Source organism: Colletotrichum jinshuiense, chromosome 6, assembly GCF_051148585.1.
Source record: "Colletotrichum jinshuiense chromosome 6, complete sequence".
In the NCBI taxonomy this organism is placed as follows: domain Eukaryota; kingdom Fungi; phylum Ascomycota; class Sordariomycetes; order Glomerellales; family Glomerellaceae; genus Colletotrichum; species Colletotrichum jinshuiense.
The window spans coordinates 2015937-2040027 of NC_139313.1; the positions used below are offsets into that span (position 1 = coordinate 2015937).

At 53.0% G+C, this 24091-nt stretch overlaps 10 protein-coding genes across 10 annotated transcripts; 5 read left to right on the top strand and 5 right to left on the bottom strand.

Moving 5' to 3' along the window:
- Positions 1 to 1500: 1500 nt before the first annotated feature.
- EsH8_VI_000522 (alkene reductase) lies at positions 1501 to 2688 on the top strand (the record flags this gene model as incomplete). The annotated part of the gene is made up of 1 exon (XM_083271775.1): positions 1501 to 2688. One exon carries the CDS (start codon positions 1501 to 1503, stop codon positions 2686 to 2688), a length of 1188 nt encoding a protein of 395 aa, XP_083126949.1.
- Positions 2689 to 5104: 2416 nt separating this feature from the next.
- Positions 5105 to 5743, top strand: EsH8_VI_000523 (mitochondrial 54S ribosomal protein bL21m; the record flags this gene model as incomplete). The annotated part of the gene is made up of 1 exon (XM_083271776.1): positions 5105 to 5743. The coding sequence occupies one exon, from the start codon at positions 5105 to 5107 to the stop codon at positions 5741 to 5743; it is 639 nt and encodes a 212-aa protein (XP_083126950.1).
- Positions 5744 to 6194: 451 nt separating this feature from the next.
- Positions 6195 to 8829, bottom strand: EsH8_VI_000524 (serine/threonine/tyrosine protein kinase MPS1; the record flags this gene model as incomplete). Its single annotated transcript, XM_083271777.1, has 2 exons — positions 6195 to 7001; positions 7051 to 8829. 2 exons carry the CDS (start codon positions 8827 to 8829, stop codon positions 6195 to 6197), a joined length of 2586 nt encoding a protein of 861 aa, XP_083126951.1.
- An 849-nt stretch (positions 8830 to 9678) lies between these two features.
- Positions 9679 to 10132, bottom strand: EsH8_VI_000525 (ribosomal protein P2; the record flags this gene model as incomplete). Its single annotated transcript, XM_083271778.1, has 3 exons — positions 9679 to 9725; positions 9785 to 9914; positions 9974 to 10132. The coding sequence occupies 3 exons, from the start codon at positions 10130 to 10132 to the stop codon at positions 9679 to 9681; spliced, it is 336 nt and encodes a 111-aa protein (XP_083126952.1).
- Positions 10133 to 11018: 886 nt separating this feature from the next.
- Positions 11019 to 12286, top strand: EsH8_VI_000526 (uncharacterized protein; the record flags this gene model as incomplete). Its single annotated transcript, XM_083271779.1, has 2 exons — positions 11019 to 11024; positions 11087 to 12286. The coding sequence occupies 2 exons, from the start codon at positions 11019 to 11021 to the stop codon at positions 12284 to 12286; spliced, it is 1206 nt and encodes a 401-aa protein (XP_083126953.1).
- A 1144-nt stretch (positions 12287 to 13430) lies between these two features.
- On the bottom strand, positions 13431 to 15389 carry EsH8_VI_000527 (uncharacterized protein; the record flags this gene model as incomplete). The annotated part of the gene is made up of 2 exons (XM_083271780.1): positions 13431 to 14259; positions 14311 to 15389. 2 exons carry the CDS (start codon positions 15387 to 15389, stop codon positions 13431 to 13433), a joined length of 1908 nt encoding a protein of 635 aa, XP_083126954.1.
- Positions 15390 to 16137: 748 nt separating this feature from the next.
- Positions 16138 to 16890, top strand: EsH8_VI_000528 (DNA-directed RNA polymerase III subunit RPC25; the record flags this gene model as incomplete). The annotated part of the gene is made up of 4 exons (XM_083271781.1): positions 16138 to 16149; positions 16200 to 16395; positions 16449 to 16599; positions 16656 to 16890. 4 exons carry the CDS (start codon positions 16138 to 16140, stop codon positions 16888 to 16890), a joined length of 594 nt encoding a protein of 197 aa, XP_083126955.1.
- Positions 16891 to 16984: 94 nt separating this feature from the next.
- On the bottom strand, positions 16985 to 17933 carry EsH8_VI_000529 (ER membrane complex subunit EMC3; the record flags this gene model as incomplete). Its single annotated transcript, XM_083271782.1, has 4 exons — positions 16985 to 17169; positions 17222 to 17383; positions 17437 to 17831; positions 17887 to 17933. 4 exons carry the CDS (start codon positions 17931 to 17933, stop codon positions 16985 to 16987), a joined length of 789 nt encoding a protein of 262 aa, XP_083126956.1.
- A 338-nt stretch (positions 17934 to 18271) lies between these two features.
- On the top strand, positions 18272 to 19057 carry EsH8_VI_000530 (signal peptidase complex subunit SPC2; the record flags this gene model as incomplete). Its single annotated transcript, XM_083271783.1, has 3 exons — positions 18272 to 18311; positions 18371 to 18654; positions 18728 to 19057. 3 exons carry the CDS (start codon positions 18272 to 18274, stop codon positions 19055 to 19057), a joined length of 654 nt encoding a protein of 217 aa, XP_083126957.1.
- Positions 19058 to 19622: 565 nt separating this feature from the next.
- EsH8_VI_000531 (Dos2-interacting transcription regulator of RNA-Pol-II-domain-containing protein) lies at positions 19623 to 23638 on the bottom strand (the record flags this gene model as incomplete). Its single annotated transcript, XM_083271784.1, has 6 exons — positions 19623 to 20690; positions 20744 to 22522; positions 22575 to 23164; positions 23223 to 23285; positions 23350 to 23490; positions 23551 to 23638. The coding sequence occupies 6 exons, from the start codon at positions 23636 to 23638 to the stop codon at positions 19623 to 19625; spliced, it is 3729 nt and encodes a 1242-aa protein (XP_083126958.1).
- Positions 23639 to 24091: the final 453 nt, after the last annotated feature.

Consider the following 24091-nt stretch of genomic DNA (forward strand, 5'->3'; position numbering starts at 1 on the left):
TTTCCCCGTGCTCAGGGGTTCGTAAACGTGTGAGCGGGTCATCGTGGCGGACGTGGCTTGACAAATTCCTGCGAAGCATTTAGGAGATTAGAAACGCCACACTGGTGCTAATCGCCGAGGGCCAGACCCCAGATCCTGGAAACGGGGAAGCATCGAAGAACGAAGAATTTGTTGTCTGAACCCGGACCTTTTACGAATCAGCCCATCCAAACATGTCCTTTACGTACGGAAACATGAAGGACTCGGTAACGGCGCATCAACTGATTAATACTCTATCATGGCATTTCATCTAATCTCGGCGAGAAACCTCCTGATCGGTTCATGGTAGCTTAGAGCAACCTCGAGTCCTCCCTCATCCGCCTCGACCTCGGCGACAACGAGTGGCACAAACAAGGCTCATCCTAAGCTTCCAGGGTTCGCTGTTCCCGGTGAAATCCCGAGGTTGGGTGCGCCTGCTGCGGCACATGAGAGTGGATCCCGTCCTCGCCGGGCCGTCGCCCCCTCGTGGCATTTCTCAGCACGTCAAAACTTTCTCCCGAGTTTAAAGTTGTTCTTTTGTGTAAGACTCTGCGACTTTTAGCCAGGGCCCAGCTTCTCTGTGGACCCTAGACCATGCAGGCTCCAACGTCATACTCGTCCCTTACATACTATGTACTGTAGGTGTATCCGTACAGCGCAGCCCACCCCCCACCTACCTCAACCCACGGCCCCATCGCGTTGCCTCGCAGTCTCTGTTCGTGCTGGTGTGTCGTACGTACTATCGGATTTCTAAGCAAAGCAAAGTTGTCTGCCGACGTGGCTCCTTCGGCCCGGACTCGTGGTCCGCTTTTGTCAACCCGAGTCCTAGTCTTCGCACATGATTCGCTGCTTCAAGGTTGTTTCTTCTACGTCTTGTCTAAACGGCACCATTGCGGAGCCTCATGCCTCAAAGCCTAGTGGCTTGAGTTCGTTCGAGAACTTTTCTTTGCTAGGAACCCACGCGTAACACCTAGCAATAAGGGTCAAGCTACCACCGCACGGCCTTGGAGCATACACCCGGCCTCGGTTTCACCGCTCGGAGAGTGAGAGGTATGGACTCGCTGAGAAATGGACGGTAGGCCATCGGACCCGCTCTCCGAGCTGTCGCCGTGGACAACAACGGAGGGACTCCATTTCTAAGCCGGCAAGGAGAGAAAAAAGTCTTCACCTAATGGATCTACGAACTCATGCAGCCAGATCTGGTGGTAGAAGCCTACCCGGAATCTCTTTGTGTCCCCAGTGGGGCTCTCCAGATGATTCCACGGCGGTAACATGGTGGGTTCTTGTCCGACTTATACCAAGTCATGAGAATACAAATACCCTCAAAATGTCCGCTTCAAGTAACGGTTCGCCTTCTGGCAGACTCAACAGCCATTACAACCTACTCTCTATCTCTCTCATAAACCGTTGCTCGCAAATTCCTTTCTGTTTTGAATCGCTGCTCTAGATACCCCTCAAGTTACACTTCCACAAACAACCACAATGGCCGCCGAGAACACCAAGCTCTTCCAGCCCCTCAAGATGGGCAAGATGGACCTCTCCAACCGAGTGGCCATGGCCCCCCTCACCCGCTACCGCGCCGACGACGACAGCGTCCCCCTCCCCATCGTCTCCAAGTACTACGCCGACCGCGCCTCGACCCCGGGAACTCTCATCATCACTGAGGCCACCGCCGTCTCCCCCGCCGACGTCGGCGACCTCGACCTCCCGGACTTCACCACCCCCGCCCAGGTCGCCGCCTGGAAGAACGTCTTCGACGCCATCCACGCCAATGGCAGCTACGTCTTCCAGCAGCTCTGGTCCCTCGGCCGCGCTGCCGACCCCAGCTTCGTCAAGGGCCGTGGCTTCAAGTACTGCTCCAGCTCCGACATCCAGATGACCGGCCGTCCCTGCGCGCCCGAGTCCCTCACCGAGGAGGAGATCTGGGAGAAGATCAACAACTGGCGCAACGCCGCCAAGAACGTCATCGCCGCCGGCGGTGACGGTATTGAGATCCACGGCGCCCACGGCTACCTCGTCGACCAGTTCACCCGCGACTCGGCCAACAAGCGCACCGACAAGTGGGGCGGCTCCGTCGAGAACCGCGCCCGCTTCCTGCTCGAGATCATCAAGGCCGTCGTCGAGGAGATCGGCGCCGAGCGTGTCGCCCTGCGCCTGAGCCCCTTCGCCACCTTCCAGGAGTCCTACTCCTCCGACACCTGGGAGCAGACCAGCTACATCGTCCGCGAGCTCAAGAAGGCCGGCTACAAGCTCGCCTACCTGTCCCTCGTTGAGGCCGTCGGCAACCCCGTCAACCTGGGCATCGTGCCCCGCCAGGCCACCGACGACGTCCAGCCCTTCGACGAGAGCCGCCCCCAGACCCTCGACTTCATCCTCGAGGAGTGGGACAACCAGTCCCCCGTCATCGTCGCCGGCGGATACCTCGGCGACAGCGCCCGCTGGGCCGTCGACGAGCGCTACAAGAAGTGGGACGTCGCCGTCGCCTTCGGCCGCTACTTCATCTCCAATCCTGACCTCGTCTTCCGTGTTAAGCACAACATCCCCTTCACCCCTTACGACCGCACCACCTTCTACCTGAAGAAGAGCGATGAGGGCTACAACACCTACGCTTTCAGCGACGAGTACATCAAGGCTCACGGCGCCAACGGCGCTGCCACCGCCTCCGCCTAAAGGGGGGTTCCGAGAATGAAAAATATGATGAGGGTGCATGAGCATTACAATGCATAGCAATGGAGTTTGGGTTCATATAATAGATCTACAGGGATCGATATAGACATACAATTTATCATTTTTCTTTGTCAGATTATCTCGGACTTCATGATATCCGTGTGACTATTGTGATATGCAATGTTCCTCTAACTCGATGCCCGTGTACGACTCCCATTCCACACATATGTACAGTGGGATTGCTTCTTCGGAAGATGGGTGATCTACTGTTGTAACCGGGTTATTCTGGATAGGCTGTAGACAACGGGGTGTCCCACAGTAATCTTCAACGTCTGAAGATGTGCAAATGAGTATGGCTCATCTCCTGCTGCCCCCAAGCGAATAAAACTAGACGCTGGAAGATAATGCTAAACTTTGAGGAGCCCGATTACGATTTTGGATCTGTTGGGTTGTTTATTTTCATACACCATTCAATCTGATACTCTGTCATTTTCTCATCGTTCGGTAGTGCCCGTACATACTATCCCTAACACTGCGAAAGCTTGAGGGTGACGAACATCATCATCCGCATGAAACTTTATTATTTTATGAAATTCAAGCATAAATTGTAGTGTTTACATACCTCACAGTCACAAGGATTTCTGTACAGCGGGAAAGTCGAGTTTCGGGGTTTGATGAAGGCTTGGTCGCGATCCATGAGCAGCAAAAAGGGGTATTACACTCGCTGCTGGGCTACAATTCTACTGCTTGTCTTGCCCTTTTTCAGCTCTTATATATATATATATTAAAAATTGGTGACTAATCGGTTATCCAGGTCATAGGAGGCGATGTAATACATTGTCATTGTGGTTTCTCGCTGCCCCATGGCGCAAGGAAAATTTCCACGGACCGATCTTGTCTCAACGACCACAACACAGTTTCCCCATGGATCAAGTCAAGCGTCTTGGTTTTCATGTGAGCAGCCATTAAGCTGCAACTCACTTCATTTGAGGGCCTTCATAGATCCCAGGTTGTATACCAAGTCTTACTACGCCATAAAGCTTTATATGAGGAGGTTCAAGATAGGGGTCGGGTCTGCACCCTATTCTTGGTATGGAAAGCCGTCTGCCGGTTGATGTATCCCGATATAGGTAAGTTGCATCGAACGAGTTGCTATGTCGAGCTTCGTAATGTCGAAGGTTTTGATGTACCTACCTTGGAACCAACGGCAGCCAATACATGAAAGCGTCGCTAGAGTTAGATCATTGGCTGAACCCTTTCGGCGGTTGGAATCCATGATTTGATCCCCCCGCCTGTTGCATTACCGTGATAGCTCAAAACATATTGAAATCAATATTATCTAGATAGAAGTACTACTAATACGACATGTGTTCATCCGACACAATTGCCGCGGATAAGCCTCTTCAAATTCAGAAGAACAATTAAAACCAAGGCCCTTTGATAGCTAAACCCATGACGCCACAAAGAGTGCAAAAGCTCAAGGAGTCGACACGATATAACCCCCCTCGAGCGTCATCATCAATGCCTACCTAGTCAGACCGGCTACAACGACCCCCCCTCCCCCCTCTCTGCATGTAAGACCTCACATACTCAAGGAACCTTTTTGGGCGAATTCGGAGAGTTGTCAAATTGGGTCGTGGGATAGAATGCCGGATGCAAATATGAATGAAATGGTTCGCCCTCACATACGCTTAACTTTCATAGTCGTCAATCCTGAGAGGCGAGGAGGGTTTGGTTTTTCTTTGATTGCTGACGGCAGTGACTGTTGATTGATGCAAGAAAACAAGTCGTTGCACGTTTGTTTGTTTTTACACCACAACTTAAAACAGCCTAAACGCAATATCTGCGCAAAGGTTGGGAATGTTGCTTGCAAAGATGAAGAGCGCCTAGAAACAATAGAGGATATGCCCTCAAGGGTTTTAATGAAATTACTTCTTGCTGGGAAAATCACAATGCGGGCTACCAATGAAGCTTGTTGCAGTCTCTCGGTCAGATATAGTGGGAAAATGCCTTGTTGTTTACTGGTGGTGGTGGGCCTTGAAGTTGTACCAAAATAAGGTCTGCTTATCTCATGCCAAGATGAGAACTTCGTTACTGGAAAATCGCCCTCGACATATTTTGTAGCTGACAACTCAATTAGAAACAGGAGTTGGTACAGTTGTACAATATCCAGGTGCAGACGTTGTCAACGAAGCCATGCGGAACCTCCTCCGAGTGTGGGCCAGAACCTATCGGACAAGGAACAACGATTTATCCGACATCACCACAGGGGAGTCGCTGCACTCTATCTGAACTTTTTTGAGCTTCACGTTCCCCCGGGTCCCAGTCGCGCGATAGCCAAAATCGACCAACGGGAGACACGCAATTGGACCAACAACGCCAGGTCCAGTTGTCTCTTTCTTGCGACGAGCAGATCAAAATGAGCCGATCACTGCTACGCTCCGTCCTGGAGCTCAGGACACCTATCACGCGCCTCCCGCCGAGCTTCCTCCTTCCGATCCAAGCCCGGAGGTTCAACTCCACGGCGCCGATCATCGAGCCCGCTGCCACCCAAGATGCGCCCGTCGCAGCCCCCTCAGACGCTGCAAAGGTCTCAATAGCACAACAAGCTGCCTCCCAGGCCGCCGCGAAGACCACAACAACCTCTGCGACCACCCCGATCTCCGAATCCGTGCAGGCTGTGCTCCCCTTCCTGGCCGCCCAGCCCAACCACTACATCACCTTCCACATCCACGGACGCCCCTACCTCGTCCAGCCCGGCGACAGCGTCCGCCTCCCTTTCAAGATGCCCGGCGTCGTGCCCGGCGACATCCTCCGCCTGAACCGTGCGTCCGTCATCGGTAGCAGAGACTACACCCTCAAGGGCTCGCCCTTCATCGACGAGCGGGTGTTTGAGTGTCGTGCTGTGATTACAGGAGCCGAGAGCGAGCCGATGCGGCTCAAGACCAAGACGAAGCGGAGGAACAGGAGGGTGAAGACGGTCAAGAGCAAACACCGCTACACGACACTGACGATCAGCGAGCTGAAGATCAACGGTCCCGAGGAAATCGAGGCTTAGGATAGGGATCATCGGCAAGGGGCATTCAAATTGTTCGAGTACGAGATAGGTGTATAAAGTCCTGGGATCATTTGATCCTCTGTACTAGTGTCGTCCCCAAGCCGGGGCTGTATCAATAGACAAACAAAAAACATGGTTCACGTAATGCAAGGTTGGGAGTTGTATAGTCGCTGAAAATGCTGAAGCCAAGCGGCTCGTTTTGAATTGACAAGACGTCGTGTCTATGCCGACGTCGCAAAATGTGCTCAATCATAACTAAAGGCCATGGCCTCGGGAGTGATATTGGAAACAAGTGAAACGAAAAGAAAAAAAAGGCTGCACCAAACAGCCGAACAAGAAGTTGGACAGAACCAAAACACCAAGCTATGAATATTCCCCATGATCATTAATCCAAAGTCAAGTCTCCATGACGCCCTTTCTCCACATTCTTCAATAACCAACGCCTGCGCACTTATGCTCTGTTCGAATTCGTGGCCTTTTTAACACTAGACCAATATGCCGAAGGCCAAACCGACATCGCCTCGGCCTCGGTCGGCATACGTTCTCGGCACCTCGTGACGACGCTCTGAATGATCCTACCAAGAAGCTCTTCGTCGATCGGGAGTGCCTTCTCGCTCAACTCGTTAGGATAGAGAAAAGGGTCGGTTTCGTGAAGGAGCTCTTCGCATGTAGGCCGCATGTGAACATCGCGGTTCAGGCATCGCTTCAAGGTTCGAATAAGGGAGGGGGGCACAGGAACGCCGCCCATGGCCCTAGAAGGAAACTCGATGGTGTGATCCCAGTTTATGATTGCTTGACACCGTGCCATCTGGTTGGCGATGTGACCAAAAGGAGGTATTCCGTATACGAGTTGGTACAGGATGCATCCAAGAGACCAAACATCGCTCGGCTTTCCAACTTTCATCAGTTTGGGCCGTCCTGGAACCCGGCCGCCCCGAGGTGCATTGAAATCCATTAGTGACTCGGGAGACATGTAATTCGGGGTTCCGATTTGGGTTTCGCGATGAACATTGACCGTTTCATCTGTCTCGATGGCATTGGCGATGCCGAAGTCGATGAGCTTCAAGCGACCCTTGACAAGAACAAAATTTGCTGGCTTGAGATCGGAGTGAACGATATCGAACTGGTGGACCGATTGAAGACATTCCAACATTTCCTTCCAGTAAAAGCGTACAAAGACAGAATCAAACTTCGCCGCTTCAGGGTTCTGTCGGGTTCTGAGGAGGGTATTAAGGTCTAGTTCGCCCATCTCCATAAGCTTTAAATGTGTTAGCTGAGTCTCCATATTATTGACGTTGGGAACTCACCAAAGTTAATATCCTCTTCTCGTCGTTCATTTCGTAGTCAAAGAGGTTGATAACACGGTCGACGCCTGTCAACTTGCTTAATAGGTCGATTTCACCTCGGAACCCTCGTATTGTGGTTTCGTCGGCGTTCTCCAGAGACACTCTCTTCAAGGCAAACATTGCCCCGTTTTCGGCAGTAACGCGGTAGACCTTAGCGCTACCGCCTCGGCCCAGACAGTCGAGCCTTGTGTATGACTTTCCGTTGACCCGAAGAATGTTACGCCTCTGCTTTCCTTGTGTCGTTGTAGCTGCTCCAGCCGAGGTGGTAGCAGCATCAAGAACAGACATCTTCGGAGGAGGAGGGGGGGCAGGCCTACGTGGTGTGTTGTGAGCCAGGGAAGACAAAGGTTTCCGCTCAGGAGACGCAGCGGGTCGTTGATGTGCGGCATCAAGGCTAACAAGTCGCTTCGGTACTTTCTCGGTATCTTTTTCGGCCAGCAGGCTGACTGCAGGCTTGGAGCTCCTGAGGATAGAGTGAATTTCGTTTTCCTGGTCATGTGACGATGGAACCTGAGGACGTGGCGCAGGTAATTTGTAGTGTATCTCTTCCGGCTCGTCCCTCTCTTTGGGTGAAGGGCGCGCAGAGGACGGTGCCTGTTCCGCATATGATACTGGCCTTCGATGGCTCGCCCTCGAAGGATCGGCCAATGCTACTGGGCTGCCTGACGAAAGTTGCCTGCCGTTTCCATAAAAGGATGACGCTAGATCGTTCTCCATTTCCGGGGCCTGACTGTCATGATATTGACTTGAAATCAGGCCCTCGCCATCACCGTTGGCCTCTGCTTCTTCCTCACTCTGTCTCCTGCGGCCGCGTCGCGCAGGTCCGCTCAGGAAGCTTCCAGGAATTTTGCCTACTCGCTTGACGCGCATGGAACTTTGCAGTGCGAGATTATCCTCGGGTTTGCTACCCCTTCCGACATTGGAGGTGTGACGGGAAACACTGCCCGGGTTCACACCAGGGGCATGACGTGCTGCTGTCACTGGTTCCTCGGGATAGTCCTGCTCTAAGTGGGATCCTGAGCGTCGTGAATGACTGGATGAACTGGTAAGTCGACTCCTGTTGCCGGATGAGCCAGCGGCAATTCGAACGACCCGAACCCCCTGCGCGGGTGTGTTAACATCTTGGGGTGGCTCTTGTTTCTCATCCGAGGATTGGTCCCGGCTTTCAGGTCGACTTCTAGACTGTGGACGCTGTGTGGTAGATCGCGACAGTGAGGTAGATCTTCGCTTGGTGGGGCCCATCTGGCCAAGGCTCTTGGGAGTGTTGCTGAGTCTTACAACTCTTCTTCGCACAGGGCTATTATCTCTACTTCTCAATGGAGACGTGGGTTTCGAGGATCTGGAATCGTAGGCTTGCGCACTTCCAGACCGAAGCGACCTTCTTTCTTCTGTCGCTGACGCCGTAGACGCGGCTAGATTACTGGCGCGACGACGTGTTCGCGGCGGCGAGGGAGCGCGTTCGGGTTCAGCTGCACCACCATCGTTGAGCAGTGCCTTGGTGAGAGCACTGAGCTTCATAGGCACAGGAATCTCATCGTCGGAGCTATCGTGCATGGCGTATTGCTGCGAGTCTGCCTTCTTTGAAAGCGCGGGGGCAGCAGCCGTCGCGTGCACAGGATTGGATTCGCTTCGGTTGAGGTGTGGTCGCGAGGGCAGCCTACGAAGGCCCTGCCTTTGGGATGGTCTTCTTGACAATCCGGTTCCGGCGGTACCCAAAGGGGTGGGTGAAGCTGTCGCCATGATTCTTTCGGGTAGGCGGAGATGATGATTGTTTTTGCAATTGTGAGCAACGGGGCAAATTGGGCTGAACGGCGCGACCCTCCACGTCTTGGCGACTGACCACCTTCCGCCAGAAAAAGCGATTGTTTTTGTCGACTAAACACTGATTTACGTGTCGATAGTGCCCATGATCCGAAAGATTGCGAATGGGGGAGAAATTAGTTTATGCGGCGCGTCACTAATTAGCATCTTGTATGCTGGAGGGATGTGTCGATTCCTTGTCGAAATCGGGACGTTCCCAGTATTTGGAGCTAGCAGGGGTTGACCAATAAGAAGGCACGGCAGGTACGGGCGGTTGTCGGAGCAACGAAGGCTGAACGGGCCCACGGGGAGGATGCGGAGCGGCAAATTCTACGTTTGGCGTATGAAATTTGAACCAGACACTGGCGTCATGTAGGGCCAGGAGGTGCCGTTTTGAAGTGATTCCCACCTTACTGGGTTGGTCAAAGCGTCTTATCCTTATCCAGGCCGCTCAAATATATCTACAGCAAGGTAGAGACGCAGTCCCACATAAAGAAAAAAAATGGAGTGCGGAATCCTGCACATTCACATTCATGCCTCGATTGCGAGATTAACACGATATACGACCATGGCAAGACACAGCATTTCACCAAGAACAGTATTCAAAGAAGCAGCGAGCTTTTTATTTGTCCGAATCTAGCAGGTGTCTTGGCACAAACGTGTGCCGAAACCCAACCCAATAGAGATCCTCCCATGTCGACGACATGCGGTAATGTCGGCCAATTGCTGCTTGACTTCTTTGATGAGACGGAGGCGCGAGGCTGGTCATCAGGAACGTAAGAAGGGTATTTAGTCGAAGAGACCGAATCCCATGTCGTCGTCAGACTCCTCCTTGTCTGTAGAGGGGTTAGCAAACTGGTCGCAAATATTGCTTTTGACATAGATGAATTCTTACCCTCCTCCTTGGCCTCCTCAGCGGGGGCGGCCTCAGCGGCAGCACCACCGGAAGCAGCACCGCCAGCGGCAGCACCGCCAGCGCCACCAGAGGGGACGGAGGCGAGCTTGCTGGAGCCCTGAGCAATAAGCTGTGCGAATTTGTTAGCGCGCATGTCCCTTTATCATATATGGTATCCCAAAGACGAACCTCGTTGATGTCCTTGCCCTGGAGCTCGGAGATCAGGGTGTTGAGGCGCTCCTCATCGGCCTCAATGCCGACGGACTCAAGGACAGCCTTGACATCCTTGGCGGAGGGAGAGGCGTTGCCTCCGAGGCCGAGAAGAAGGTAAGCGGCGAGGTGCTTCATTTTGAATGTGGGTTTTCTGCGACGAGAAAATGTCAGACAAGGACTCCAAAAATATTTCGTGCCGGTGTCGAAGACGCGACAAGAAGGGACAGCAATGATAGCGTTGTCAATAGGGGAAAGCAGGATAACTCACAGTTTGTCGTAAAGAACACGAGAGGTCAATCAATTTAACCGCGAATTGGGCGGAGACTGAATCTTCGGGTCCTAAAAGGAATTCGTGGTGTTGAGACGGATTGATGCGAAAAGAAGTTTCCCGCCAGGTTTTGTTCAGGGTGTGGGTTCAAAATTGAGATAGCCGACCCTAGGCGTTAGGGCGGGGGGGCTGGGTGTGGCGTCGACCCTCCATGCTCACACCAGCCACATAATGCCTACTGAGGAGCCACGCTGGTCACCTCATTGCCGTCCGCAGTTCTCAGCCTTGAAGGTTCTGCCAAGCCATTGCCGACCGGGACATGGCCTGAGTTCGGGCTTACCGGAACCGGAGCCACTCCATCTTCCGAAGAGGCTAGATGCCAGGCTTGGTGAACGGTGCTGGAAGTACCAGCGATTCCCACCCCCCTGTCCAGCAGATATAAACTCGCCAACTCCAACGCCACCTCTTCTGTTCCCCGACATCCAACTTTCGATTTTTGAGACTGCTGGTTGTCCGTCCCGTGCGCTCCGCGACCGCTTTCTCATTTTCCGCGATTTTCCTCCTTTTTTCCCGACTCCTCACCTGCCGTTCTCGACGACTGCGCCCGCGTATTCAGTCTTTGAGATCGCAGAAACTTGCGTTCTTGTACTTTCTCCTACTGATGACTCAAGCGTCCGCCTGATGCATCTTGACGGCCGGTGCAAGCAACCTAGACACTTGCTTGACGATATTTGGCTTTGATAGTCTATCATCATGCCTGTAAGCACTGTCAGCACGCGACAACTGCTTGTAGAATCGATAGGCTAATTTTTGAGCCATAGATCGGGGATCTCCTCGCTCAAATAAGTGGCGACAAGTCACAGAGCACATCGCCAGCTCCATCGAGGCCGCCCACCGCCCCTCCAAAACGGAAAGCCGATGACGACCTTCGCAGTAACATTTCGAATAAGACCCCGCGAACAAGCACAAATGACATCAGCTCATCTGTCGCCTCTAAGCCGGCGGATGTTCAGAGGCCTGCACGGCCTGCGGACAAACCGACGACGACGACAACAGGTTATCGAGGCAGCGCTGGCAGACCTTCCGATCGATCAGCAGCGGCGCCGAAGCCCGTGGGAAATGGCAACGCCACGGCAAAGCCGAGCTCTTCCGGTACCAGGGCCCTAAATGGGTCCAGCACCCCCAAGACTACCTCAACACTCCCAAGCCGACCGTCCCCCTCAGTTTCTGCCACCGTCCCCAAGGGAGCGCCGCCAAAGAAAGGATCATTCGCTGAGATTATGGCACGAGCCCAGCAGGCGCAGAACAAAATGGGCCAGGTCGGCAGGATCCAACACAAACCTGTGGAGAAGGTGCTTACTACCAAAAAGGAGCGGGAGGAGTTGAAGAAAGAGATCAGGAAGGATCCAAAGGCTGCAGCGAGGCAACCCTCCAAATTCCAAGGGAATGCAAGGCCATCGTCTGCGGTCCCACAGCGTAATGGCGTCGGCGCAAACGGGGCCGTGAGCGCCAGTCGAAATGGAACAGCCGACAGAGCTAAGGATCCCCGTTCTGCTGCCAAAGCACGCGCTGTTGCGGATGAAGAACAACAAAAGAAGCTGAAGAAGGCCGCTGTGGCGACTACTGGATACACTGGTACTGCCCGCCCGAGACCCGGCGCGGCCTCGACGAAGAAGAAGCCAGCTCCAGGAGGTGCTCTGCTGAATGCTCGTCCAGCACCGCGTTATGGCGGCTCTGCAAAACGATCACGCTACGACGAAGAAGAGGAAGACGAGGAGCTGGACGATTTCATCGAGTACGACGAGGATGAGGAGGATGCCGGTGGCCCCCGGTACACATACGACTCCGACGGTTCTTCAGACATGGAAGCCGGTATGGACGACGTGTGGGAGGAAGAAGCCAAGGCAGAACGCCAAGCACGGAGAGAAGACATCGAACAAGAGCGGCTGGAGAGGCGACTCAAGGCCGAGAAGGAGGAGCGCAAGCGGAAATTCTTGGAGCAGCAGAGAGCGCGGCGCTAGCTTGGGGCTCCTATTCACAGTAATGGAGAGGATAAGAACTTGGCACCGGACCTGGCACCATGGGCATTTGCACCGGGAAAGGCGCGACGGCATTACATTAGCGACGGCGTTTTGTATTTTGTTTTGTCATGTCTACTTAGGGAAACCACACACTGCACGGCCTGGTTCCTTGGCAATTGTCACTAGGAATGGGTATATACGTGCCGCGGCGCAACGATACCTCGGAGGCCAACAAGCATTAGCCTAATCTTTTTACGTCTGTATCATCTATTGGACGATGCCAGGTTCCCTGGCATATGAGCTCAGACTTGGCGAATCTCCAAAAGGGATGTTCGGGAGTCCCATCACGTAATATGCCCACCCGCTAACCGTGGAACGAGGTTGCCTTTACGTAGCAGTAACACAGAGTCAATATTCCCTTCGTTATCACCAAACCCACACATGTGTAAAACGGATGTCTCTTTTCGTGTTCCAGTCTATAAGCCCCAGTGCTAAAAACATCCATGTGGTATCGAGTTAAGTCGTTCCAGGTCACAATCCACCCGAACGCCTTCAATGATACCAAAGTCTCATGCCCAACGCATGCAGTGCAAATGCATTCGTCTTGAAGCTACTAAGCTCCTTCCCCCACGACCGAGAACTCCAGAAGGTGCAATTTTGAAGGCCGCCAAACAAGCTCGCGAAAGATGGTCGCTGTACCATGCCTTCTTGAGTTTACGTCGATGTTATTACATGCGATCTGCGATCGCAAACTTTGCAGATCCAGCCTTGACGGCATGTAGTTGTGAAGAAAAAAAGCCAAAAAAGAAACGAGTCTGCTCAAGCCAGCTGTTCGGGCAGGATGAGAGTAATTCCAAAGGCCGGCCAGAAAAACTACTGCCGCTTTGTCTGCTGCCCCCTTCTCCATGATTTCCCTGATTCCCCCTTGGGTGGAAAAGATCAAGTACAAAATACAAACATTGCTGCTGGCGCGAACTGCCGCATAAGGATGACTTCTCCGCCAAAGCGAGAGACCTCTTGCAGCATTCATCGTTCAAAGCCGCCAAACTCAGACGGATGACGCATAAAAACTCGTGCGTCTAGAAGTGCGAGACTTGAGTGTTCGCAGGAATCCAGTAGTCTTAGTCAGGATCATGCCAGCACCCTATGGGAGATCTTCCGACTTGAGACCTGAGTTCCCATATCCGCTCAGATTCCAGCCTTTGTATCGAACTGTAGATCCGCTGTTCGCCATCGAAAGTGCGGATGGTGGTGGGTTGTGTGGAGGGAGCCCGTTATGATGTTTCATGGGTGGCGCTGGAAGAGAAGCATGCGCAGCAGGAAGACTGCTGGAAGACTGGCGCGATTGAGATTGGGGGGCTTGGGAACCACCTGAGACGTTATGCCCATTTGCATCATTGGCTTTCTCTTCAGGTCTCATCAGACCTTTCTCTCTCAAGTATTGAATCGATTGGAGAACAGTGAGGTCTTCTTGTTCTTTATCGTTGAGAATCAATCGCTGCTGTATAGTAAGATGGCCGTTGTTTGCTTCCCGGTCCTTCATTGCTGCTTCTCTGACAGCGGGGTCGTGGACGAAGCGGCACTTGCCCTTCTTGCCACAGGTACCTCCGGTTGAGTAGTACTTGCAGTGCTTTGAAATATCTGCCTTCTTCGCTGGAGGGGGTGGAGGGGGAGCCTGCTGAATACGACTTGACGCGACTTCTGGCTCGTCGTCTTCAGACTTAATGTCAATGGAAGGGCTGTCTCTCATCTCATCGCCCTCGTCTTGCTGTTCACGCTTGCGCTTGATAGACGACTCGACCTTCTCCAGCTGTCTGCGTAGCTTGCTGGCAAGATTCTCTTCTTTCTCCAAAGCAGCTGCAAACTTGTGGCCGCTTCCATGCGTCGTCTCGGCAGACTTCTTCGCCTTGACTCGCGCCGCTGTAGGGAAGCGCTTCTTCCGCTCGGCAATGTAGGCTGTAACATCGGTCACCCTACGAGATACAGTCAGTCAACATGAATCCCCACGCCAGCACTCGACTTACTGCAAGGCATCTGCCCCTATCAGTTTGCGGAGCGTCTCCTCTTCCATCTCGTCATCTTCCGAGTCCGAGTCCTGGCCGGGGGTAAGACCAAGTGTGTTAGTCTTGCGTTTCTTTTTCTTGCCTGACGCGGCATTATCATGCTTGTGATGAAACCCTCCGTCTTGGCGGTGATTGTGATTGCCCTGTGGGCGATGGCGCGCCCTGTCGTTGCCATGGAAAGAGCCGCGGCCACGCGCGTTACCACCGCGGGGACCGCCTCTTCCACGGCCTGTTTGGCCATCATGCTTGTAGTAGGGCTCCTGTGGAGGAGCTGACGCATGAGGAACAGGTGGGGGGGCGTGGTAAGGGTACTGCGAAGGAGGTGCGTATGGAACTTGGGCGCGTGGATCTCCGTACGGCTGGCCGTAACTGCCATTCGCCTGGTGCTGCATCGCGTCATTGCCGTAAACTACTGGCGCAGGTGTACTCATGTTAGGAGCTCGGGAGCCGCCTCGATCGTTTCCGTACCCGCCGCGGCCACGAGCAGCGCCGTACTGGCTCTGAGCGTGTGGATCGTGTCCAGCCCATTGTTGGGGGGCATTGTATGGCGCGGGTGCATGATAAGGTTGAGCATAGGGCTGCTGCTGCTGCTGCTGCTGCTGTGGAGGGCCGTACCCAGGCTGATGAGGTGGCGGCTGAGGGTGTTGCGGGTGGGAGTAGACCTGGGGGGCAAAGTTGGGATGGTAGTTGGTGGTTGAGAGAGGGGCAGGAGCATGAGCACCATGTTGAGGCGTCACGTGTGCGTGATCCTGATGCCACTGCTGCTGGGGAGGGTAGTTGCTGGCAGTAGGCTGAGTGGGATAGCCGGGACTATGTTGGGTATATGGCTGCTGTCGTCCATACTCATACTGAGGCTGAGGAGCTGGAGGATATTCGGGACGGCCGTTGGAAGAGTATCCAGCGCGGCCACCGCGAGCGGCAGGAGTACCGCCGCCTCGGGAATGCTGTTGATAAGGGCCCCCGTTGTGTCCGTATCCAGGGTGGCTAGCTTGGGCTGCCGGAGGGGGCGGCGGTGGCGGCGCATAGTTGTAGCCCGACATCTTGACTCAAGGGAGGGCAACAATAGTAGGTCTGAGGTTTTGATGGCAGTGGTAGCAGGTTTCGTGGTTGTTGTAGGAGATGGGCAACTCGATTTGGAACGGATTCGACGGCTTCGTGCGGACGAGCTCCCTGGCTGGAAACTCAGCAGGTGCTCGTGGTAGTCGATTTCGAAGGGCGTCCACGAAAGCAGATGGTGTTCAAAACTGATCTCAACTAAGCAGCTGTCTCAACTTGGAAAAGGTGAAGCCCAAGCTACGACATACAGACCAAAGAAAAAAGAGTGTCGCGAGGATGAAAGACGCAGCTTAATGCAGGTTCCCCGACGCGAAGCTGAAGCAGGCGGTGGAGCCCAACAGCTTTCCACGGCAAAGTTGGTCGTGGTTTCGGTTTCCGCAATAACAGTTCCAGCGGGTTGGGGCAGAAGGCGCTGGCTCTGGCTGCCCGAATCCCGCTGATGTGAGGTGGGTCGTAGTGCAGTGTGGGCGTGCCAGTCACCGAAGGTTGCCCGTGCTAGGCTTGATGGGGCGGGCGGTAAGACTGTGATTGCTTCCTTGCACCAAGCGCCCCGCGATTTTGCCGACTTTGCGATTTCACTGAGCCAGACACAGCCGATTGTACCTCCCTTCAAGAGACCCAGTCACGACCTTGAGGAGGCGTATAGGGGATCAACGATGACATTGATGCCCTAGGACTAACCTCGGGATCTTCTGACTTGCCATCGCCCCCTCAACGACGAAAGTGCTCAACATGTTTCTCCTGGTAAGTCTGAGACTCACAAATTTCACCGAGGGTGTCACTAACACGGCCAGACCAAAATCGCCGACCTGGTCGAGATCGCACCGGAAGACTTCCGCAAAAAGAGTGTTGCTGCCATCGAGGACAACATCAACGCCAAGTATGCGAACAAAGTCATCCAAAAGATCGGACTTTGCGTCTGCCTGTATGATGTCTTGTGGACCTCAGAAGGCCTCATCGGCCATGGCACCGGCCTGGTCAATGTCAACGGCATGCCGTCGCCAACTCTATCTACGAGATGCGCTCGCTAACTCCCTCCACAGTTGAGTTCAGACTCGTTGTTTTCAGACCGTTCAAGGGTGAGGTTATGATTGGCAGAATCAGGAGTTCCACGCCAGCAGGCATCAACCTGAGAACAGACTTCTTTGACGATATTTTTATTCCCTTTGACGAGCTTCCCGAGGGCGCCGAATTGTAAGCAGAAATAGTCTTTCTTAATTACTACAGCGAATAAGCTGACACATCTGCAGTAACCACTCAGAACAGTTGTGGATCTGGAACGTGGAAGGCGACAGACTTTTCTACGATAACCATGAAATGGTCAGATTCCAGGTCATCGACGAGGAGTGGCACGATCAAACACCTGCAGGGCCAAGTCAGGGGGAAGAAGCTGCCGCACCAAAGCCGCCTTACAAGGTGAAGGGCACCATGGCAATGGAGGGCCTTGGTGTCTGCCTTTGGTGGGATGGACAGGGAAGCGAGTAGTACTTGAATGGTCCTTGAATCCTCGTCAACGGCAGTTTGAACATGAGAAGATAAGGCGTATGGGCGGCGCGGATTTGTGTATTGTTCTACAATTCTATGACTTGATACCCGCAAGCAGTCTCTGCTCCACATCATCCAGAACAGAGTAGTGGTCAACGACGGCAATGTTCTCAGCCTCGCCCTTGAACTGTTTGTCAGGATCGACACCGGGACCAAACATCTGAGGAGCGCCCTGTGCGCCTCCCATCTGGCCCATTTGTTGGGCCATCTGACTGGCAGCTGAAAAATGTTAGTGAATGAGGCTTCGAAGCCAGAAGAGAGCTGCGCTTACCATTGTCACTTCCCAAGATAAAATTGAAGACAGACTGGAGACCAAAGATGCAAAGGAAATACCAGCTGATGCTGGACATCCAACGAGGGTCCATGTCCTTCGTCGCGACACCCGCCTGCAACATGCTCTTGAACTTGATGGTGATTGGGAACGGCAGTTTCACTGCGAGTGTCAGCAACAATATCACATCCTTTCCTAGCCAAGATCGAACATACTGATAACATATCCGCTGAAGAAAGCATTGATCCAGCTCATAATCAGCGTGTTGGGAATGATCATGGCCATGTTGTTCTTCATCATGCCCATCATGCCGTCCATCGCGCCGGGGTCGGTAAGTGGGTTCGCCGGCGGCTGACCCTTGCGATCCGGGTCTTTAAGGTACGCGCCGGATTCGTACGCCGCAACAAGCGCATCGCGGCGCGTCTCGAACGACTTCTTCGACAGAACATGGTGGTTGCTACGGACGGTGACGCCGTGCATCATCGCACGCTGCTCCTTGAGCGCTGGCTTGTCGAGCTTCTTGGGCGGGGTGGCGAGCATCACGGTGGCATAATGTCGCAGGATACCGGTCAAGATCATGACCACCGTAATCGGGAATAGGATCCAGTAGCTATACGATGTCAATTAGCGCAGGCGTGGTGCTGCAGCGATGCGGGGGTGCATACAATAGCTGGGGATCCCGATAGATCGTCTGCACCGGAACTTGGGCCATGATGGGCTTGATTGACGAGCAGTGCCGGGCAATAATAAATGAGGAGGAGTTGAAGGGGCACTCGTCGATGCGATGCTGCCAGGTAGTTGTGAGCTCCTGTTGCATCCATTCAATTAGCGGAGTGAGGTGGGAGCTCTTTCGGCGATTTATTTGGCCGGATCTCCGAAAGACCACCTTCCACTTTCACCTTTGTCGTGGATTCACACAAGGGTCCAAGCTGTCCTAGCTCCGAAAGCCAGGTTGGAGGTTACAAGACAAACTATCTTTACTTCCACGCCCGCCATCCTCCCGCATAGCTCCTGTCTTTATACGAATTACCGGCGGAAATACCAGGCATCATGTCGTCCTCCGAAAGAATAACAGTCCACAACTTGGCGGGTATGCACATCCTTCTTGCGCAGAACCTCTGTCGCATCGCACTAACACGAGCTCGCCAGACCTCAAGAACACCTCAGACGACGCCCTCCCCAACTACCTCAATTCCCTCAAGTTCACCCAATCCCACACTCTCACCGACGTTCGTCTCGCTCTCGGCTACTCCGCCTTTCTGATTGCTGGGGCATGTTTTCTCTGGGACTATCAGTTGGGCTTCGATAGCACAAAGTACTACACGGCAGCTGCCGTGGTCCTCTACTCGATTCTCAACGGCGCTCTAACTTTGTGGATCTGGCTCAAGGAGGCCGGAACCGTATATGAGGGTACATCCCCCTCAGGCGAGAAGGTAAGTCTTGCATCATTCAAAAGAGAATATTACTTCGACACCGGCAGCCATGACTTACACGGGATGCAAACAGATCAATATCGCAACCTCGACGAAGAAGAACGTGCCGACATACAACCTTAAGATCACCCTCACTGGAAAGAAGGGTGAGAAGAAGACGCTCGAGCTCTCAAAACCGTTCGCCCAGTGGTTTGACTCCCAAGGTCACTTCGTCACCATCCCATTCCAGGAAATCCTTGCTACCAACATCCCCGTCATCGGCAAGCTCGACCCGAAGCGCGTGAAGTCCACCTCCCAAGCATATTCCGCAGATGTCCTCGACGCACTCTACGCGGAAAGCAAGGCGGCAGGAACTGGTGCTGAACCGGTGGCCAAGGGTTCCAGCAAGAGGCGCAAGGAGTAGGCAGGATAATCAAAGCGATGACGGGATTCGAATATTGTTAATTGTACTCAATCATTGGTGTGCTGAGGAATTAGGACCCTCAAAAGCATGCGTGGTGACGTTTCTTTGCAGTGTGTACTGCCTAGAGCAACCCCAGCCGTCGTGTCGACCCATGCCGTGTATAGACACAGCTCAATGGCGGCTCTTCTGCGCTTTTTGCTTACCTGACTGCATGTTCAAATACGCACTACTCAGCGCCTCCGTGGGGTGAGATGCGCCAGTAGGTGCCGACTCGGCATCCCGAGATTATCTGTGCACGAGTGCTTGGCTGCTGGAGGTAATAGGAGTATGCCTACATGGCTGTAACAAACAAAGACGAGAGAAGTACATCTACTCAGGATTTAAACACACAAAATAAATTGATTTGTAGTTGATCAAGCCACTGGTTGATCTCGTTCTCATTAACCTTGGTTCTCGTCTAAATTTGATCTATTGGATCACCAAACGCCTCACCATGCCGGCACCCCTTCGCACATGCTGCCTCAGTCTCATCTGGGTCGTCCTCTCTTTTCCACTCTCTACACCATTAGTTGACATCCACCCAAGCCGCACGAGCCACAAGTGCGGCTTTCCGAACTTCTCGTACATGATCACCCGAGGCTTGCGCCAGCAAACGTCTAGCATGCGATGCCGAGTCGAGCAGGTGGCGATGTTCAAACTGGGGTGGCAGAAGACCAATGAGACGGACAACTAAGCAGCGGCACTGTGACTGGTAGAGTCCTGAGTGGTCGAATGGCGTGTAGGCTGCAGGCATCCAGGAGTTGTCATCATTGGCTTGCGATCCGCCTCTGTTGAAGACCGACATGCTGGCCTCGATGACACTTTTCAGGAATGGTTTGATCCGGTCAGGCGATTTTTGCGTGATCTCCTCGAGAACCGCGAGGCCAGCCTGCACATCACTGCCAGACGGCAGGTATCGTATGGCGCAGAGTATGAGCCTGACAAGGTCCTCAGTGTCATCCTCGTATATTTCGAACGGGATATGCTTGACAGCTGCAAGGACAGCTATGCTGTAGTTTGCGGCAATAAGCATGTCCTCTGGGCTATTCGAGCCGGCGGGCCAGGCTTTGGCCAGCATGGGCTTGACGATTTCGAAGTAAGCTCTTTGAAGCCAAAGGGGCTTGACCACTCCAAAGAACTCCTTTCTAAGGCTCGGGAAAGGAGCAAAGATGAACTCCATGTTGCGAGCAAGGGTATGGCCAATCTTCTTGTTTCCGGGCCCTTGTTGAATAGCCGAAAGGACTTGCTTGAAAGAGTTACCTGTATAGCGCCTGAGTATACCAGCGGTGATGGCATACACAGACCTTGCCAGATCCGCTCGGACCTGATCAGGGTGCTCGCCAGGTATCTTGTTGGCTTCATATTCCAGGAAGCCAGTATTCTGATCAATCTGCTGAGACTGGCTGTCTTCGCTAACGACAAAGTTTATCTGGTGCTCAACCATGGTAACGATCTCGCTCAGCTTCTCAACAGGGTACTTGTTGGAGATAATTGTAAGGATGGCAGACACAATATGGCGGCATCTTGGTGAGGCTGAGTGATCCCTTGAAAGCAGGCCTGCGATCAGGATTTGGTGTGCAGTACCTCTCTCGACCTGCATGAAGGTTAGTCAATTGATTCCTCTTTTGTGATCGGAGGTTTTCTTACCAGACGTTGCACAGCTGTTGGGTGAAGGGGTTGAACAATGCCCAGAGAGAGCACCACAGCACGGCCCTGGCTGAAGCCACTGATTGGGAACTTGGGAGGGTCCCTCATGCTGTATGTAGCCTGTGGACTGAAAGTTCGCAGCATTGCATCTCGCAACTGTGCGTTTGCCCAAGGATGCGATTGAGTAGGGTCACTGTGAAGATACTCATCGTCACCACGGAACAGTGTCACAACCTCCTCGTTCAGAAGCAAGCCAGTCTGTTGCAGCTCATTCATGTCCTGAATGACAAAGGTTGCCATGCTTCCAAGGAAATGCAGGTAGCGGTCCTCTAAGCTTCGCTGTTCTGGGTCCTTGCTGTTGAAGTCGCCACTCAGCTCAAGTGAGAGGTCGTTATCATCCGCGAAGCTAATGATTTTAGTAGCTCGTCTGTAGAGCTGACGCACCACGAAGAGACTGGTCAGAATAAAATCTCCGTGCAGCTCGTTGCTTGCGTTCTCCAGCTCTCGGTCCTGCTTATCGATGTCCATTGCCTCTGCGGCAACATCTGACGCGATGTTCTCACCATCAATGCGTGGCAGAGTGGGATACCGGCTGGCCACATAGTTGACCCACGTGTCAGGATGAAATCGCTTGTCATTGAAATCCGGCCCCTCTGGGCGTGGAAGAAGAGCGTGAACCGCGTCTCGGAAAAATCTCATGGCCGTCTGGATTCCAGAAACAAACACCGTCCATACCTCAGGGGGTGCTTTGGCGTCAAGCATTGACTGCAAGTTTTTGAGGAGCACGCTCAGGAATAGGACGTAGTATGCTAGCTTGTCACCTTGACGAGGCACTTGGGAGCAGCTGATAAAAGCTAGTTTCGGGATGGTCTGCTGCAATGTTGCGATAAAGTTGGGAAGTGAAGTTGCCTCAGGAGAAGTAATATACGGCTCGCATATTCTGAAACTGTCCTCGATCAGCTTCGTAAGAGCTGGTGTATATGCCATGGTAGCCTTCTGGAGCGCAAGCACAGTCTCGTCGATAAAGCTGGCTCGAAATTCGTCTGTTGAAGGTTGTTCCGCGGCGTTGAGAATAACACTTGATAAATCGTTGCAAATTTCTGATAGAGTTGAATCAGGAAGCATCGGCTGAGCAGATTGACCTGTCTGGGCTGCACGTTGACAAACCATCAATCCCAGACCTTTGATTGCCTGTTGGCCGATCGCAAGTTCCTCCTTCTGAGCCGTATCTCGGATGGCTTGCTGAAAGGGAGGCAGGTACGCTTGCTTGTAAAGCGGGACAAGCATCGGTTCCGTTGATTTAAAGGCCTCGGCATCCTCTACGCTTAGCAGCACATCGCCTCCAATCAGTGCCTGGCGCAGCTCAAGCAGGGAGTTCAGTAAGATCAAAAGGTTCTTGGTATGATCTGGCGATTTTGTATGGCGAAGATTGTCCTTGACGTGAGTGACTGAGGGCGCAATCATGAGTGCGAAAGCGGCAGGCTTTGCGCTGTGAACGCTGATGAGAAGCTTCCCGGAAGCTGCTGTGTATATCGGGTTTGACAAGTCCTCCAAGCAGTCACGCTGAACGGAAAGAGCGAAGTCTCGCAGTTCGTCTCCTGTGAGTCTCTTCGCAATTGTTCGAATGACCTCCAGTGTGGCATTGATCGTGTCCTCGATCTCTCCGTTGCGGACTTCATACTTGAGACTGCTCCAGATCTTGTCAACAAAGGGGGCAACACCTTGCTGAACATGCTCGTAGTTGTTCAAGCAGGCAGTCAAAGTCTTGAGAATATCAACCTGTCCCGGTATTAGTCCACAAAGCCTCATTTGTAATGGAGCAGTAACCAACCTTTACGTTGACCGTTATGCTGTCCGGTTGGTCCAGCCTCCCAATCAAATACGGGATAGCCTTGCTAGCAACTCGATGATGTGCCGAGAAGCACCGTCGCAGTGCAAGCTTCAGGTCATCTGCCGTGATGCCCGAGGGGTGATGAGAAGTCCTCAAAGAAATTGGGAAGTACGCTGAGAAGATGCTGAATATCTCGTCGATAACATCTTGTGCAGGGGAGTAGTCTGAAAGAAAGGTCTTCAGAATGCCGAACCAGGTCATTAGGCAGCGCGGGTCTCGCTCGTTGCGGCACAACTGTAGGAGATCCGTTATAAAGCCAGCCGGGGTGCCGTGTTGGTACTGTAAATCATTGGCGATGTCTGGGTTGGTGACTAGATGGTCCACAAGCTCGTAGACAGCGGCGCGTGTTTCTGCAACTTGATTCTTGAAATCGTCACCAAGGCTGCACACACTCTGAATGATGTCGTTGGCTTTCTGGGGTTGGAACGACTTCATGCTGGCGGTTCTATCGAGTGCCTTGGCGGCAGGCAAAATGCCAGCTTTGTGATCGACCTTGAACATGCTACCAAAGAATGCCACAAGGAGATTGACTAGAGGTTTCTTTGTTAGCAGCTACGTTATCGTGGTCAAGACCTTGACTTCACTAACCTTGGTCCGGCTTGAGGAAAGTAGGATCCATGTGTTCCAGAGTCCCTGCCAGGAAGCTCAATGCTAGGGAGGGCAAAACCAGTCAGTATTGGGTTGCCATCTGATCGCGGGGGTTTTTTCCCCTTACATTTGGATCGAGCAATGACGTCGCCGCTTGACTCTCCATCTTCACCATCGTCCATATGATCATTTGCGCTCGGCATCCAGGGCCTAATAGACTCAACCCATCTTGCAACCGGGTTGCTGGGTCTGGGTGCTGACTGGATTGCTAAAGCCAAAGTTAGCACTCCCTGATTTGTTGGTCTGGGCCGAGTTTAGATATACGTACTTGCAGCTGCCTCCTTTGTAATAGTTGCTTGTCTGTCGGTGTCGTCACTGAGGACAAACTCAAGTGCAAGTTTCCGAAAGTCTGCCATGGCTTCCACGATAATTCAAGCCGAGAACAAAAGTGTTGTGTCGGAATTGTGCACAAGGGGCAACCAGGGCAGCGGCGGTCGTACAGGCTCGAAATATCGCCCGAACTCCGCACAACTCTGTTTGAATGAAATAGCCAATATATCCAGCTAGTTTCAATGGCAATAGTTGCGCCTATGTGAATAAATGTGAGCTGTGTTGTTGCCGGTTGTTGTAAAGTCCACCACGTGCTTACCAAGAAGGTTTCCAGGACCAGACAAGATTGCGTTTTCGTTTAATCTTTGTTTTGCTACCAAATAATTCAGAGGGCCGAAATATTCCTTGAAAATGGCTTCTTTAGTGGCTGGAAAGTCCGGTAATTCTCAAACGGTCGATACTGACTTCATACCACCGAAAGCCGGTGATGAGGTATGAGATAATTACTCAGACCTGCTTGATTGGTGGTGGGGGAGTCA